General features: G+C 49.4%; 1 protein-coding gene across 1 annotated transcript; it reads right to left on the reverse strand.

Annotated features, from left to right (window-relative positions):
• Positions 1 to 2,326: 2,326 nt before the first annotated feature.
• LOC140215877 (uncharacterized) lies at positions 2,327 to 18,093 on the reverse strand. Its single transcript, XM_072286225.1, has 2 exons — positions 17,713 to 18,093; positions 2,327 to 2,953 (listed from the first exon to the last, which is right to left on the reverse strand). The coding sequence occupies exons 1-2, from the start codon at positions 18,091 to 18,093 to the stop codon at positions 2,327 to 2,329; spliced, it is 1,008 nt and encodes a 335-aa protein (XP_072142326.1).
• Between the last annotated feature and the right edge of the window lie 485 nt (positions 18,094 to 18,578).

The following is an 18,578-nucleotide window of genomic DNA, read 5'->3' on the forward strand; positions in this document are numbered from 1 at the left end:
GCCAGTATCTATAGCATTGACAAGTTCATAGACCAAACCGTCATGGCATTAGTCGGGCAGCGGACTCGGGCGAGCGTCTCAGGGCGCGTTTTCCGAACATCACAGACCCGGCGCCGTAGCAGAAATCTTCCTCGCGTCTGTGCTTGCTGCATACCCGAGTTGTAGCCGATGACTGTTTGCCGGTTTTATGTTTCGCGAGCCAAGCTTCACGCAGCTTGTCCTGCGGCTGCGTGTGAATAAGGCAGACATCGGGCTCCGTTGCGTACGTCCGGCACTGCGGCACCGAGCAGTGGCCTACCATGTTGCGCGCCTTCAAAGGCAGCTACTACCTATTGTAGTGCTTTCAAGCGTTGTGAAGGAGACACTCGAAGCGGGAAAATCTCGCCACTAAATGAGGACTGCCGCGTACGAGAGAATTTAAACTCTCGTTTTCAGCTCGCTTCGGCGCTCCCGAAGCAGCCGACGCGGCCGCTATGTCCACGTGATCCCTCATAGCACGTCACGCCGACGGTGGCGCCAGCTTTTCCAGTGGTGGAGCTCGAGGCCAATAATCTGCATAACCACCATCAGTGGTTTACAAACCACTGACGTCACTCTTATAGGCCGGTATTTGTTTGTCAGCTTTGTCCCCCTTTCTCTTATATATCATTCTCATCCTACTTAGCCTCCATTCGTCAGGTACTTTACCATCCATTAGCATTTTGCTCACCACCTCCCTTAATGATTTCTTAGATTTCGGGCACAATATCTTTATTAACATACTTGGAATACCATCCGGGCCTGCTGATGTGCTACTTGGCATCCTCTTCTCGGCCCTTTCCCAGTCTCTTTGTCCAAGTTTGGCTATCCCTCTCCGACATACTGCATGTACCATTTCTCTGTTCTGTAAAATTTTCCCTCATCATGGTTCCTACATGCTCCATTGCCTCCTCTCCCTCTAACCGAGTACCTTGAGCTCTTACTATATACCTCTGCTATAGGCTTGTCCTATTACTCAAGGAGTTCAGATGTTGCCAGAATTTTCTAGCTGCCTGTTTCTTTTTTATTGCTTATTTCTGACAGTCATAGGGACCCTCTTGTCTTGATTTTCTCGTTGATCAAATAGTCTGCTTCCCTTCTGCATTTTATGTAGTTTACCTATTTCCTCTCTACTTCTGCTTCAGGTTCTCCCTTACTTTTAGAATACCTGTGTTCCCTGGAGGCTTCCTCACGTTTCTTTATGGCCTTCTTAACCTCTTCATCCCACCAGCTCTTGAGTTTTCATATCCCTTGCCTTGTATTTCTGACTCGCGCCTTACCTAGCTCACGCTCAAATAGTCTCATTAACTTTGGGTTAGTGCAATCAGTTTCAGTACCCTCTCATATTTCCTCTTCAATTTGTTTGGCCGCTATTTCCACTTGGTCTTCTGAGTAAAAAATCCCATCGGGCATTTCCTCACGCGTCGTTCGTGCTTTAGTTTCCCTCTTGAAACTCAACTTGATACGTTTGTGGTCGCTACCTATACTTTGGAGCCCTGTTCATCTATAATCATGGCTCCTAATCTATCGTACATCCTATGTAACATTCACGCATAATCTATTGGCGAGTGTCGACCTGCTACATCCCATGTTATGATCCCGTCACACTTTTCAGTAGAGTTACAGACAACTAAGTTATGCCTCTCACACATATCCACCAGCATGTTACCTAATACAATTATTTCACATCCTTTTCCTAGCTCATTGATGTCCGCTGCTATACAATCCAACATTTTTTTTTCCTCTTTAGCATTTAATCCTGTCCAAAGGTATACAAAGCCTAGATGTGTTTTCGCCCCTGCTACTTTTCCTTTTAGCCATAAATGATCCTTGCATTCCTGATTGACCCTTTGCTAATTTGTATTCTTGTGAATGTATGCTCCAATTACCCAGCCCTTTCTGCTACCCTGCACTCTGTTGCAGTATTCCCATGCATAATCAGGGTTACAGGGCGGTTGTTCCATGTCCCTAAGATGTGTCTCTACAAACCCATAAACAATTAAGTTCTCCTGCCTTAGTTGCTCTTCAATTTCCTCCCATTTTAGCCTATAGCTGCCATCGTGCATGTTAATGAACAGCGTGATGGAGGTCAGCAATGTTTTTTTTTCTTTTGTTCGTTGTTTTGCAAGAAACCACTCTTACACGTGTTTGTATTGCCTCCTCCCCTTGTGTAATGCCTTCGGGCCTTCAAGGTGATAATAAATGAAATGCAAGTCTGACTTAATTTGGCTCTGGTGCTTATTCCTGTTGCCTCTCCTACAGTACCGATGTTTGCTTGTTTGTGGCTCCTGCTTCGAATCGTCCGCGCCTACACTGGTTCTTTCAGGGCTCTGGGTCCCCCTAAAAAAGCAGTTGCCTGGCGACCCATCCTTCCCCCTATCCTTTTGCCAGTGGCACCACTGTAGTGAATGCCATCCTGCACAAGAAGCCAGGAGCCGGCTCCGTACACGTCCCTGTTGACCTCCATCACGTTGTACCCGAGTCGTCCGCTCAGACTCCTAATGACCCGATTGGCCTCAACCACCCTCCTTTCTACCTGGTAAGTCTGGCCCTGGACCTCTGGGATAGTGCATATGGTCACATGCACCCTCCCGGAGGCCTCTCTAAGCTTACTCAGCCTAGTCTCAATGTGCCTCTCAAGTTCCTGGCTTCTCCCTTTAACCACGTCATTGAGTCCAGCATGCATAATGACCCCGCTGTCGCCCTCCGTGCTGTCCCCTACCACTTCCCACGCCTTGGTCATTCCTTCCGCCATTCCCTTGCCCGCTTGCGCCTCCACCTGTACTCGCCCGTCCGCCTTCACTCTCGCCATCACGCCTTGTTCAGCCCTCCCCACGTTGGAGTCCCCTATCACCAGGACCCTTCTGCGTGCGAACCGTTCGCCTCCAGCTTGTGTCCACTGCCCCTCTCCTCGCCCCCGATGGCGCCCCTGTGCCTGCAGCGTCGCCTCACTCGGGGCGTGTTGCGCTGCTTCGCTCTAACTGACGACCGCTTGCTCTGGCTCCCTGCCTCCCACTTCGCCTGTAGGGTCTACCCTGCTTTCTGAGTTTTTGCCACCGCTTTGACGTCCTGACCCGACATTCTCCGCTTCCCACGTCTCAAGCGCATCGAGCCGCGTTTCCAGTTCGGCGCTCCTTTCTTTCTCTTCCTCAAGCTTGGCCACGGTCCTTACTAACTGCGCGGCCTGGGCCGCCTCCACCTTGACGAAATTGTCAACTTTCGCCTGCAGTGCTACCCGCTTCTCCTGCTCCTCCCTCAGGTCTGCCTAAGCTCTTCGAACTTAGCCGCCCAATTCTCTTCCAGTTTTTGGACGGCTTCCCTGACACCCCGTCACGACCTGCACGTGAAGCTAGACCCCTCCGCGTCTGCTAAATTCTAGAATTTAGTCTAGTCGAGGAAGCACCATCGCAGGCACTCGTCGCACTGCACTTGCTCCCCGTCCTCCGCGGCCTTCACGTTCTTCGGTTTCATCGCTAGGCCTACGTCCCTAGGCCCAACGAGCAAGTTCGCCAAATCGCTCCAGCAAAGCCGACCTCGACCGCGATCCCAAACAAAAATAAAAAGATTGCACTCCCTACCTTATGTAAGCATCCGAAGAGATATCTGAAAGAACTAAATAAGCCTATCAAATAGGTCCCGCCTACCACCTAGGCCTAACGGGGGAGCCGCCAGACCTAGACAAAGCCGGTACGTTTACTACACTTACCAAGAATTCAACATTTGCGCCCCTACTCCATGCAAAAGAAAACGCTTCGAAACACTAGCTAATAAAGATAAAAGATTACTTAGCTACGAACGACGTCGCTGAAGCCTCGCGCACAGGAGCGTCCGCGAGCAATCCTCCGTCCGCGTCCGCACATCACTCGTATCTCACGCGATCCCGAGCAGGTGACGCTGCGAACCACGCCACCTGTCGGCGGCGACACGAAGTGCGTCAAGCTCTGCCGCGTTGTGAGCGCACTATAACTCTTCTAGCACACTGTACTCATGCGGTCGGAGTGGGCCAGAGAGCGAATGCGCCACGACGTCACTTGACGCCACCATCGCACCTTCTCAAAAGTTCCTAAACGATCCTGTCCCTAGGCACTTAGAATGAGGTCACGTGAGAGAATTTCGTACGACATTTAGCAACGCCACCTAGACTCTAGGTGGTGTTACATTTAGACGCACGCCCAAGGAGTCGCTTGAGCTTTTGTGGCGGATGGATGCGCTTTTTAGGGCTCCGTGGCGGCGACGAAATCATGGTTTTGTGCATGCTTTGAGCTTGCTTCTGTTTTTGATTCGCAGATTTTTTTAGCATTTAAATAATAATTGGGTAGTTTTCTTTCCTTCTTTTTTTTCGTCCCTCTTTTTTTCGTGTGCGCGGGCGTTTCGTGTACATTTGGTTTTGCAGGATGGTCTGAGCGTCCTTTCGCGCCACGTGTTTCAACACGGGCAACCGGGTTGCGCGTTAAATCTTTATAGCCTTTAAATAGTAGCTTGGAAGTGGCAAGACTAATAGCGATATATTAGTGATTTTACTGTATTTTTTGGTAGGAAAGTGAGAGCGTGGCTGCGTAGTTGAACACGTGTGAAAACGTGTCATACCTTAAGTCTGCATGGCATTGATTGCTTTTAAATGGTTGGTGAGAATTACTTTGCGACATGTTGAAATTATGGGGTTTTACGTGTCAAAACCACTTTCTGATTATGAGGCACGCCGTAGGGGAGGGCTCCGGAAATTTCGACCAACTGGCGTTCTTTAACGTGCCGCTAAATCTAAGTACACGGGTGTTTTCGCATTTCGCCCCCATCGAAATGCGGCCGCCGTGGCCGGGATTCGATCCCGCGACCTCGTGCTCAGCAGCCCAACACCATAGCCACTGAGCAACCACGGCGGGTTTTGCGACATCTTGAGGATTTAGATCCTGTGCGTATCGGTTATTGCTAGAAGAGACGTGCTCTGTATTATTATACTAATATAGTATTATAGTATTTACAGCAGAAAAAGCCGGGTAATACATGGGAAGAATACGGCAAAGCGTGAAGTGTGGGGGGGGGGGGGGGGGGGGTGCGCGGGGTCTCTCAAGGCAGATGAGGGGACGGATCAGAATGGAGAGGGAATAGAGTCAATCGGCACACACTGTGATGTCGATGCGAGGCTGAAGAAAATCAAAGCTTTCCAGCAAGAGCTTCTCAAACAGGTTGAAGAGCTCAAAAGTGAGCTAAATCGGGAGCGTGATGCACGGAAGGTAGTGCAAAAAAGACTTGGAGCAGCCGAGAAAAAGTTGAACAGGACCACCATTGTGAACGAAAATGATCGTGACAATGGAACGCAGTCCCCCGACGTAATAATAGAGGGAGTGCCAGCAAAGTGCACGGAATGCGGTCAATGTGGTGAGGGGATAGCTGGAAAGAGGGGCACCTACCTTGAGGCCGCCACGGGGAAAAAGCAGGAACGCATGGATAAATGTCATTGTCAAGTCCGAATCACGCGGAAATGGACAAAGGGAAGCAGGGTCGGTCTTATGTAGGGCAGACGGGTAGATGTCTTAACGTTAGGTTACGAGAACACAGCAATAAAGTGCGCAAAGGGCAGGAAGGGTTTCTAGGTGTTCATTGCGCACAATGCGGCTGCATCCCGCTTTTTGAAGAGACTACTATCTTAGCTAAGCATTCGAATGAATGCACCAGACGTATCATTGAAGCAGCAGCGATTGCCGATGGTGACTCAGTTAGCAAGCCATCAATTACATTAACAGACAAAGAACTGGTTTTTCTGAGGTCGCATATGCGCTCTCGTTCTATTAGGTCATGAATTTTGAATGCATACTCATGTCGGGCTCATGCTTCGTAGGGGGCGCTTTTTTCTTGGTGTCGCAGTATATATATGTTTGTTTCTGAAAATAAAAATCATTTGGAAGTCAGCGCTTGTCTTCGTCATCCTTTTTTTCCCTCGTCTATGTATGCGCTGTAAGTGACGATTGATACCATGGAATACCAACTAGCCCATGCCCCAACGTTACTTAAGCATGGGGAGGTAAGATAGAGTGGAATGATGATTATCGCCAGCGACTCAAACCTAGGTAGGTGCTCAGAAACAATTGTGGAGAGGGTGAAAGGCGATAAAAGAATGGCGGTAGGGACATTTCCGGGGCGGACGCTTGGTTCTGTCATGGAGCGGGCAAAAGCAAAGCTCGCAAAAAATGCACACGTGCGCAAACTTGTCATAGTAGTACGCGGGCTAAATGCCGTCCTAAACCGGAAAGGGCCAGGACTAGCCCAGCGCTTGGCGAAGGAGGTGAACGACTTGCACGAGCTATCCCCTCTGGTGCAGATCGTGGTGTGTACGGTGCCGGGGGGTGCCTGTACGTGACAGTCACGTACACAGAGCCGTAGTGGCTGCGAATGAGGCGATATGGAAAATGAGCCGAGAGAAAGGCTTCGAGGTTGTCGAAGTAAACAGGGAAGTGAGAAGGTGTGGTGGTTTTCAACGAGACGGGATCCACTTCAATCACAGGCTTGCACGAGAAGTGGGCTGGCGAAATGCTGGTAGCACTGTTGTTTTTTTAGGGGCCCCACGGGCGCTCAGGAGGCCAAGTAATGAAGAACGTCCCCTAAGGGAACCTCAGAATAGCATCGCCGTGAATAACAGAAAAAAGACGAAAGCAAGAAAGAGAGCTCGCCATGCAATAGGCTACATAAACATGCAGGGCGGCAGAAGAAAGGAATTAAAAGTGGCTCCAAAAGGACTTCTTCTTGGGCAAGTTGGTGCTTATATTTCCTGGGTATACTTTCTGGCGCAAAATACATTTCTTGAAAAGGGACAGAAGAACGGAAGACAGTAAAGCGCTTGACTTTCTTCCTTTCTTCTGTCCTTGTTCAAGAAATGTATTTTGCGCCACAAAGTGTACCTAGAAAAGGAAAAGTGGGCACAGATTGAGGAGCAGTTAAATAGACAACAAATAGCGGTGTATGCGGTTGCAGAAGCGCACCTTAGAGACTTGGAAGAGCCGCCAGTGATTGAGAATTATGTTTGGGAAGGGTGCAACAGAACTAAGTCGGAAAGAAAGAGAGGGGGAGTCGGAACGCTCGTCCATCGGAGAGCCAAATGGAAAAGAGTAAATTCAATATGTCAAGAGCATCTTTGCGTATCAGGTACAATGAGTGGGAAAAAAATTTGGCTGGGCGTTACTTATTTGTGGACAGGAAATAATTGCACAGAGAAGAATAAAGGGCTAGTGGAATGCATAAGTGCTATTATTAATGGTTTCGGAAATGATGCTGAAATTACCTTATTAGGTGACATAAATGGATTTAGGACACCGACAGTAACGGGAAGTCGATGCTAGACCATTGCGAGTAACATAACCTCGTCATCGTGAATACACGGCCTAAGTGTGAAGGGCAGATCACGTGGTAAGTGGCAAACCGGCAATACACCATTGATTACTGTCTGATGACAAAAGGAATTCATAAGTGTAAGGGTATAGCAGCAAAAATAGTGACCATAAACGAATCATTTTGAAAATGGGATATGTAGTTGAGAAAGAGAGCAAGGAGTGCAAAATGGCCTGTCCAAATTTGAACGCTGAACAAATATATTATTTTATTTTTTTATTTATTTGTTTCCACAAGTAAGGGGTACATGGTTGTGGCGGAAAAACAAGGGGGAAAAAGCTGCGGAGAAAGCAGCTTGACTGGCCCCAGGTTCCGTTTGCAATGGCAGCAGCAGGGCAGGTGGGAAACGTGTTAAGGAAAAAAAGAGGAGAAAAAAAGAAAAAGAGCAAGAACACCAAGGGCAAAAATCACAAAGTACAAGCGTACACAGTCAAGAGCGCTGAAACATTTCAAGCAGATTTTTTGCGGAACAAGTGAGCACGTCGATATTGCATCTGGTGAGATCATTGAGTAAACTGGGCAGCCAGTGGCATAGCATTTGGTGGCCATAATTAGTCCGAAGATGAGGAACACACTAAGTCTCAGGAGCTCGAGTTGTGTAAGGGGTTTCTCGTTTTGTGATATTAGCGGGAGAGCTGGGGGCGCCAATATTTTTCTCATATCTTCTGTAGGTTGACAACAAGCGCAGGTTTATTAGGGCAGGCAATTTAAGGGTTCTAAGCGCGCTGAAAAGAGCAGAGGGATGAAAATCACGAGGCCTATTACAAATGACACGAAGAAATTTCTTCTGGATTACAAACAGGTTGTGAATATTTGTGGCTGAAGTTGTCCCCCATACGAGGCAGCAGTAATTTAGGTGACTGGAAAAAAGTGAGTTATAAATCAGCAATTTCACGGATTGCGGCAGGTATCTAACAAATGTAGTCACTAGAGTCGAGGAAGAATTTGGCAAATGGCCAAGTAAAGAGTGGGAATGTAGTGAGCTTCTATGTGTACTAACGACAGAAATACGGAAAGAGAAACATGTTCGTTGGAAAGAAAAAAAGAAACAGAACAGCTGGTGGAACAGGGAAATACGAGAAGCGATCGCCGAACCACAGAAAGCATCCCGAGAGCACTGGCAGGCAAAGAAGGCGCAGTTGCCGCAGGATGAAGTAGCCAGTAAATGGGAAATATACCTGAAGAAATGTCTATTGTCCAAATTCTGGTGCAAGCAAAGGTAAAAGGTGAAAGTGAACGTTGGTTGTGAGAAATACGTGAGAAAAAGAAGGCCGCACCAAGAATATTTTGGAACCACGTAAAATTATTAGGCAGGAAGTCAACAACAATACAACAGCATATCCTAGACGAAGATGGAAACAAACTGGAAGGGGAAGCGGCATTAAATTACATCCGAAAAATAACAGCCGAATCTTTCCAACGAAATGACGAGGTTGTATTTGAAGAAAAAAGAGCATGAAAGAGACCCAGCTGGAAAAGGAGCTGGTGCTTAGAAATTTGGACTGGAAGAAAGCCGAAAAGAAAATTCCAAAGCGCACAGCCACAGGGCTAGACGAGGTTCACGTAAGGCTGATTAATGAACTAGGACCAAAAAGTAAGGAACCTCTGGTGAAATCAGCGCAAAAAACTTTAAAAGAAGACGAACACCAGACAGTTGGCGACAAAGTAGAATTAATTTAATTTATAAAGGTAAGGGGGAGAAAGATAGAATTCACTCATATAGACTGTTGCCATTACATTGGTAATATACAGGCTAGCAATGCCGGTAATCCAATTACAGTGCAAGCATGGGCAGATAATAATGGCATTTTGGGAGAACTTCTCAATGGCTTCAGAATAGGTAGACGTTTAGATAACTTATTTGTTCTTACTCAGTGTATTGAAATATAAAAAATAGAAAGCAGACCGTTACATGTGTGGCCTTTTTAGACATTACAGGAGCCTATGACAACGTATACCGCAACATTTTGTGGGATACTCTCGAAGGGGAAGGCTTAGGTGACGATTGTCTACAGCTTTTGAGAGAGATTTACCCAGGGATGAGGGGCGAGGAGAAAGTTGATATCAACAAGGGACTGAGGCAGGAGCGCCCTTTATCCCCGCTGCTGTTTATGATGTACATGGTGAGGATGGAGAGGGCGCTAGAAGGAAGCAATATCGGGTTTAATCTCTCATACAAGCAGACGGGTACAGTAGCAGAGCAGCAGCTTCCATGTTTGTTTGATGCGGACGACATTGTGTTGCTCGCTAATAACCAAAGTGATTTGCAACGTCTGCCTAATATCTGTGGATATGAAGGCAACAATTTAGGTTTGAAATTTATTGTTAGAAAATCAGGTGTTATGGTATTCAATGAAAACAGTGAACAGACAGTTGTAATACAGGGCCAGGAAATACCTCGGGTAACAGAATATAAATACCTTGGTATATGGATAAACGAAGGCAATGGATATATGGAAACACAGGAAAAAACCATAAGAGTCAAGGGGAAGAGAAATGCAGCCATAATGAAGCACAGAGCGCTATGGGGATACAATAGGTACGACGTGCTCCGTGTTATGTGGAGAGGTTTTACTTTTGGAAATGTGTTTGTTTGCTTTAAATCAGGGGTACAATCTGGACTCGATGGGAACCAAACGTAAGTGGGTCGCGTTGCATTGGGCGCTCACGGGAAGACTACAAATTAAGCTGTGCAGGGTGATATGGGCCGGAGTACATTTGAAGTGAGGGAAGCTCGCAGTAAAATTGAGTATGTAGAACGACTGAGGAATATGGGAGAACGTAAATGGGCTGGGAGAGTGTTCAGTATCTGTACAGGAAAAACATTGATTCACAGTGGAGGAAAAGAACTAGGAAGCTTACCAGCAAGTGTGCGGCCTGTATGGTGGGCAACACAGCAACAAAGAACGTCAAGCGGAAAGCGAGAGAGGCTGAATTAATCTCATGGGTGGCGGCAATGGAAAAGAAACCTGCCATGAGTAACTACTTAAACGGGTGGATACATGAAAATTTTCGTTCATGCGTTCATTGATTCAAGCATTGGGTACATCTTCAGGAAGCACGATACACACCGCGGGATTCATATATACCCGACAAATAATTTAATAATAGAATTATTTTACCGAGCGATTTCGGTTTCGGTTTCTGGGCTCCGGGTGATGCTATTACGTCGTAGGAGAGAAAACGCAACACGGCTTGGTCACGTGGGTCACAAGAAATAGTGACTTAAACCTATGCTGCGTGGTCTGTTCGCGCATACGCGTGTTCCACCAGCAGAGGTGAACAACTGCTGACTCGAAATGCATGTCGCGATTATTATAATTATTGCGAAGAGCGACAACAGCAGTAACAGAATATTGCGGCTTGTGAGCGTCGGTAATTCATTCCGAAGCGCCGTCAGCTTTAGCGTTGAAGTGAACCGGAGAAGGCCTAACGACGATATCGGCCGCGCCTAATGATTTAGCGGCGGTGAGGCCGCCGTCGGTGCCAGTGACCATTCCTCGGTCGCTGACTTCGCCGTGCGGCTGCTCCACAAATGGGCCCGGTCCGATCCTCTCTACGGCAAGGAAATTTCGCCGTTCGCGAGGAAAACCGCCGTCGCACGGCGGCCCGCGAACGGCAAACGGCGTGCGGCGAGTTGCCGTGCAGGTAACGTGGACTGGCCTTTACACGTTCAGAAACGCCAAGCGAACGAGACCACTACGAGCTGCGGAACTATGCGACTCGCAGGTGCTACGTCGACTGCTTTCCGCTACAGCGCTGTGCATGCCTCGGTTAGCCAGGGGACAGGGTTAGCTCGGTTACAGTGTTCTAGAAGCCTGTAGCATAGAGAAAGGATTTATTTCTATATGCCTGTAGCTCGGTGGTAGTGGCGGCTATACTCGGTCCCTCGGTTGTGGGTGTCTCGTTGTGGGTGTCCTCGCATACAGAAGCAGCCTACAGCAGGCTTTTTATAGCCTCAAAATTTGGTGTCTAAACCTAAAACGAAATGAGGAAAGAAGCAGTTTATGATAACTCAAAGTGAAGCTCATTACTCTTCGAAGCGAGATCAGGATGCCTTAGAACACGCACCTATAAAGCGAGATATAAGAAGGAAGAAGAAGCATGTGCTTGCTGCGGTAAAGCTGGGAAACGATGGAGCATGTTTTATTAGAATGTGAAGACGTCTGCGCAGCGGTCGATTTAGGCACCACTGGCCTCCTTGAAGCCCTTGGGTTCAGCGAGAGCAGTGGAAAAGTAAACAGGTCCACAACAGAGATTAGCAAGAGGCGATTGGAAGATTGGTGGAAGAAAAGTAGGGAAACGACAAAAAAACGGAGACGTACAAAGGCAATGTTCGCAATAGGGGATCAGAAAATTTGGTTGTGGGAGCTCATGCGGTTTTTCTTTCTTTTTCTTTTTTTTAACCTAGGTAGGACATTAGGCAATATAATAGCAAAAGCTTGGTGGCGCAACCCACCGCCCCGTTCCAAAGGGGACGCTCATAACATGAATCCATCCATTCATCCACCGACGTACCTATCGCGAGTGAGAGCGGGCGCGAGAGAAAATCTGGGGGCTTTTGCACCTTGAACGTATGACTCTGCCTAGGCAGGTGCTCGGCATGGATCCGCCGCCCTCGACAGCTACGACTGCATCGCAGCCTGCGCAATCCACCACGCTGAACTCTGGTGACGCTTCACAGGGAGCATTTAAGTGCGTGACCCCTTCAGCACCACGGCAGAAGGAGGCCACCACCACAGTTGTGAAGTTGACCGATGGCTTCAACCTCTCCTCAGTAGCACCAATCGAGTTGAGCCTACAAATTCGTCGGGCGCCCCACCTTGCCAAGTTCGAGAGGCAGGACACAGTCGTGAAAATTTGAACCGCCGAAACCCTCATCGCCATCGACACGTACCGTGCATCGGCCACCACCAAACTACTCGCCTTACAGTCCGTGGATGTCTGCGGAAAATTGCACCCTGTGAGTGCGTGCTACGCCAACGACCCACAGAACGCCCGCGCCGTCCTGCACGGTGTACCACTCTCCTTTTCTGAAGATGCCGTACGGGAAGAACTCCTCATTCCGGGCCGAAAAATCCTGTCTTTTCGGCGACTTGGCAAGACGGCGTCTCTCATCATCACGGTAGAGGGCCCTGAAATATCAAAGAGCGCCATCCTGTTTTCGGCGGTATACCGGCTGTACCCACCCAAGCCGAAATGCCTTCAGTGCTGCCATTGTTACAGCCTGAAACACAGATCTGATGTCTGCCCCAACGCCTCGACATATTCGTGCTGCAGATCTTGTGGGCAACATTTCCCCCCTGGAACTGACACGCCAAGAACTCCTCACGAGTGCGGTATGCGCTGCTGCAACTGCGGGGGTGACCACCCGGCTACGGACGCAAACTTCCCACACCGCGCGCTGAAGAGGAGGCAATTCGCCGACGCAAACCACCGACATGCATCAATCCAAATCACCAAGCCGCCCACCATCTCTCACGACCGGAGTCTTCTCACTCGAGAAGACTCCGGCGTGCCAACCAGCAACCGGTATTCGGCACTCGACACCGACTGCAGCCGTAGCCGTAGCCGCAGTCGCAACCGGAGTCAAAGTCACAACGGCAAGCCCAGTCAAAATCGGCCCAAACAGAAACCGAAGCCCGCCCACAAGCAGAAGGTGGACTTCAGACAGAGCCAGACAGCTAAACCACAATGTCATCAACATGATACGCGCCGTCCTTCGTGGCAACAACTACCTAAACCTAAGCCTGCTGCTGACGACCCTAACTGGCCTGCGCTACCTAACCAGCGACAGACGCAGTTTACGCCTTTAAAGGTGAGTGGTACAGCTCTCCCAGAAACTGCCCCCACTCGGCAGCCCTCTCCATTGAGCTCAGACCTTATGTCAGAGGAGTTAAATGCACGTATTCGCCGCATCGTGCAACAAGCGATCGAATCTACTATCGCGACTATAATTACAGGACAGATACAACGCGTCATTCTAACCGCTCTAACGCCCTTGTCAAACCAATTTACGCAAATTTCCACCCGCCCCGAACATATAGAGGACACAATGCACCCACACAAATGCCCCATCCCCCATAGCCCTTCTGAATCACAACATGGCCACTAACTCTAGGCAAGTAACTCCGATCCCAACCCCACCATCCCCATCTCTCACGATATGGTAATGGAACTGTCGCGGTTTAAGACGCAAGAAACAACATCTCCTGGAACATATGCTATTCATGAAAACAGAATCGGATATTCTTGTGTTGCAGGAGACCCACAGTGCCTTCCCCCTCGCTGGCTATGAACATTTTGTTGCTCCTAGTATTACATACAAACAACGGGGCACGTCAGACCCACTTACTCCTACAGTGACGGTGACTTACGTCAACAGCTCCTCGCCCACAATCCAACTCGACACTACGCATATGAATACACCGACTACTGAGCACGTAAGCACGAGGACAGACGTTCATGGTCACAGTCTAGATATTGTAAACTGGTATTGGACGCCAAACCACAATATCTGGCCGTTATCGAGCTACGACCCCTCCCAGCAACGCTTAACACCTCACCATACTGTCCTAATCCTCGGAGGCTTCAACTATTGACACCTTTCTTGGGGATATGACCAAGCATCAGCGCTCGGCCGCAAGTTAGACACCTTCATGTCGAACTTCAAAGTCTCTCTCCTAAACGACATTACCACTCCCACCAAAATGGAGAACTCATGTGAGAAGGACACAAACCCTGATCTCACTTGGTCAATGAGCCGCTACAACATTTAATGGCAGAATACCCAAGACACTCTGGGGAGCGATCACTCTATTATTGAGATCCGGCTTCCCTTGTGTAACGATCCACCCCGGGTCGTGAACAAGGGAGGCCTTCTGGCACCCTTGGATGGGATCCTCGTGACACTTTGCGCACACTGTCGTGTCCGCTGCCGGAGCGGTGATGCAAGCAAAAGACTGACGCCACTCTGATGTAGCCAGGAATCCAAAAAAACCCTGTGTTTATTAGACAGCCGCTTTTTATCCCTTTTCCTCAATAACGTCACAGCCTGTGCACATGAGTGCTGGGTCAGATCAGAGAACTGATAACACTACATCTCCTTTTTTTTACAACACATAGAGAACAAATGAACCACAAAACAACCAAACAGTATGAAACACATAAATAGGATGAGTATACAGCACTCAAGTGTAGCCATATCGCTGTGGCGGCCTTATTTCTCCACCGTAGCGTGTCATATAACCACCGTGTCTCCCGTCCTCATATGAGGCTGCAGCCGGCGTTGAATTAAGCGCAGAAGGCTCTGCCGAGGCCTTGTCTTCCTCGGATTGGCCTGCAGCGTCCGTAGTCGCAGGAAAGTCATAGGATGGGTCATGCACGCCGGTTCGCTCGCTGTATCGGACCAACGCGCGTCTGTTTCTCTCTAGTTCAACCCCGTCGTCTGTCCGCACCCGATAAGACCGAAGCCGCATGGCTGGACTCAACACTTTTGCTGGAATTTTGCTGTCTTTTATCCATACCCGGTTTCCCGGGGCGAGCAGCGGTAGCTGCGTTACCGCATGACGACGGTCGTAGTCTAATTTTTGCTTAATCCGCACTTTCTTGTCTTTGTATCGGAGGCTCCTGAGACCACTCGCCATTGACGGTACTAGCTTTTTCGGGTGCACGGGAAGCGTAGAGCGCAACCACTGGCCCATCAATAGCTGGGCTGGGCTTGTACCCAAAGGACCTGGGGAGTCCCTATAAGCTAGGAGGGCCAGGTACGGGTCAACCGCTTTTTCCAACATTCGTTGTACCGTCTGCACTGTACGTTCGGCAGCTCCATTTGACTGCGAGTACCTGGGTCTGGACGTGACGTGATGGAAGCCATAACTAGTCGCAAACAATGCAAATTCTGCGGAAGCGAATTGAGTACCGTTGTCTGTTACAAGTTCTGGAATCCCATGCCTAGCAAATATACTCTTGATTTGCTCAATAACCGCCGCCGAGCTCGTGGAAGATAAAAGGGCAAGCTCTGGATAGCGCGAAAAATAGTCTACGACCACGAGGTACGATATACCATGCAAATGGAAAAGGTCAGCTCCTACCTTCAGCCAAGGCAAGCTGGGGGACTCTGATGGCATCATGGGCTCGGCTTTCTGAACGCGCAGTCTCGCGCACTCTCGACAACTGTTTACCAGAGCTCCTGGCTCAGCGCTGAGACCGGGCCACCACACAGATTCGCGGGCCCTATCGCGACATTTCACAATGCCCTGGTGACCAACATGCAATGGACAAAGTATTTCACTTCTTAAGTTCTGAGGCACCACAAGACGAGACCCATTCAGAAGCACACCGTGACATATTGAAAGGTTTGCTCTCTCCGACCAGTAAGGGCTTAGCCAACTGCTTACTTTAGCGAGACGTGGCCAGCCCTGCTTACAATACAACCGAAGTTGTTGGCAGGATGAGTCTTTTTCGTGCGCGAACTTTATTTTGTTCCAATGGGCTGAAAATTTCAGTTCGCTGATGCAGCCTTGTGCATGGCTCGATACTTCACCGCAATACAGCTCCCCTATCTCTACATCCGCTTCCGTGCAAGGTGCCCGAGTAAGGGCGTCGGCGGTGCTAATCTGTTTTCCTGGGACATAGGAGACTGAAAAGCGATATCGCATGAGCCTCAATCGGAATCTTTGTATTCTAGGGGGAAGCACATCAAGGGGTGACTGACCGAGTAGCGATACGAGCGGTTTGTGATCTGTCTCAAATTGAAATTCCACTCCTATCAAAAACCCTTCCAGCCTTTCTGCCACCCACGTCAGCGCAAGTGCTTCCTTTTCTATCTGCGCGTACCGTTGTTCTGTTCGCGTTAATGAACGAGAGTGGTAAGCAACGGGCCGCCTTTCCCCATCTGATTGCACTTGCATGAGCCCACAGCCGAGACCGAATGACGACGCGTCGGCGGACACAATAGTGCGCAGCTTAGGGTCGAATTTTGCGATGCATTGCGCCGAGGTGATCAATTCTTTCAGAGTCTCGAAGGATTTTGCTGAGGTAGGCCCCAGTGCCACTCACGGCCTTTCAAGAGAAGACTACGGAGCGGTGCTGACATGTCGGCAAGGTTGTTCACAAAGCTTGCCAGATAGTTTACCATGCCCAAAAAACTGCAGACATCAGCAACATTTGATGGCGTAGCCATTTCGTTTATGGCTCGAACTTTCTTGGGATCCGGCGTGATTCCCGCCGCATCGACCACGTAGCCTAAAAACGCTACTCTGCTGACACAAAAAGAACATTTTGCCCGATTGAGTGTTACCCCCGCTGCAACAAACCTTTTGAGCACTGCGTGCAGCCGTTCATCATGTTCACGCTTAGTAGCTCCGTAAACCAGAACGTCGTCCATCAGGTTCACTACTCCTTGAAGGCCATCTAAGATTTCCGCCATTCTCTTTTGAAAGTATTCCGGGGCCGAGGTGATACCGAACGGCAGTCGCTGGAAGCAGTACCTACCAAAGGGGGTGATAAATGTTGTTAGTTCTTGACTTTCTTTCGCCAATTTAACCTGGTGAAATCCTGAATTGGCATCTAATTCGAAAAGTATGTGGCTCCCGCCAATTGCCCAAGTGCGTCGTCTACGGTCGGCAAGAGAAACCGTTCCCGTAGGTCGCTCTTGTTCAGCTGGGTTAGATCCACACAGATTCGAACTTCCCCACTTGGCTTGACTACTGGAACCATTCCTGCACACCATATAGTTGAGCCATCTACCTTACGAATGACTTTGCTTTTGACCATTTTGGCCAACTCTAGTTTGATGGGGTTCTTTAACGGGATGGGTACCCGCCGCGGCACGAAAATTGCAAAGGGGACGGTGCCCTCTTTCATGCGAATGGTGTATTCGCCGGACATCATACCCAGTCCAGAGAAGAGCTGCGGATACATGTGCTCGCGCTGTTTATCGTCAACCACATGAAGAAATTTGACTACACCAAGTGCTTCAATGGCTGTGAGCCCTAATAGGACACACTGCATTAACTCTACAACGTATAGTGTTTGTCACGATGTTTTGCCTTCCCAAACAATATCTGCTGAAAAACAACCATTCACTTCGAGGCGCTCATTCGCAGCTCTTCTCAACACCGCTTGTGACCTGTCTATACGAGGTGGTACACCGGGGAAATCGGGCGGAACAACAGTGACTTCGGCTCCTGAATCAATTTTTGCACTTACGCGTACACCATTGATAGACACTTCCGCGTATCTGGCATTTGAGCTGTTGGGTGTCCAAACAAAAAAGTTTTGTCCATCGCCTTCTAGCATAGACACGCCCACCTGGTTGTTTTCTGTTCTCTTGTGACACACCACGGCGAAATGTCTCTTGATACCACAGTGGTCACACCGCGCTGAACGTGCAGGGCACCGGGCTCTCGGGTGGCTCGACCGTCCGCAGAACTTGCACGCCTGCGTTCGCCGCTGTGCTGCGGCGCCAGGCTCCCAGTTGCTGGACGGCTTCCTCGTTGTTCGTCGGACTACGTCAAGTTCGCCTATATTCGCCTCGTTGCTGACGGCCCGGAGTTCCAGTTGCTGTCGGTGAACTGTTTCCTTGAGCCTGGCCCTCGCCAGAGCGGTCGCTAGCGTAAGGGTGGCATCCATCTGGAGCGCTTCCGACAGCTGCGCGTCCTCGAGGCCGACCACAAATCTGTCGCGGATCATTCGATCCCGGAATTGTGCAAATTCGCAGCCGTCTGCAAGCTTGTGCAGGGCTGTCACAAAGTTGCCCGCACTTTCCCGGCGCGTAGCAGTAATCTTCGAATGACATAATCCATTCTGGCCATTCGGAAGTCCGATAGAACTTGAAGGGTGTCGGTGGCGGGATGGCTGCCGGTGGCGGGGCTGCCGCTGGCGGAGCCATCATCGCGCAGATCGAACGCCGGGTGAGCGCCGCAAGGGCAACTAGGATGGGGGGGTCGATCCCACTTCTGACACCATGTCGTGTCCGCTGCCGGAGCGGTGATGCAAGCAAAATACTGACGCCACTCCGATGTAGCCACGAACCCCCCCCCCCCCAAAAAAAAACGCGTTTATTAGACAGCCGCTTTTTATCCCTTTTCCTCTATGACGCCACAGCCTGTGCACATGAGTGTGGGGTCAGATCAGAGAACCGATAACAATACACACACAAAGGCCAAGTCGGACAC

This window comes from Dermacentor andersoni, chromosome 2 (assembly GCF_023375885.2).
Source record: "Dermacentor andersoni chromosome 2, qqDerAnde1_hic_scaffold, whole genome shotgun sequence".
Lineage (NCBI taxonomy): Eukaryota > Metazoa > Arthropoda > Arachnida > Ixodida > Ixodidae > Dermacentor > Dermacentor andersoni.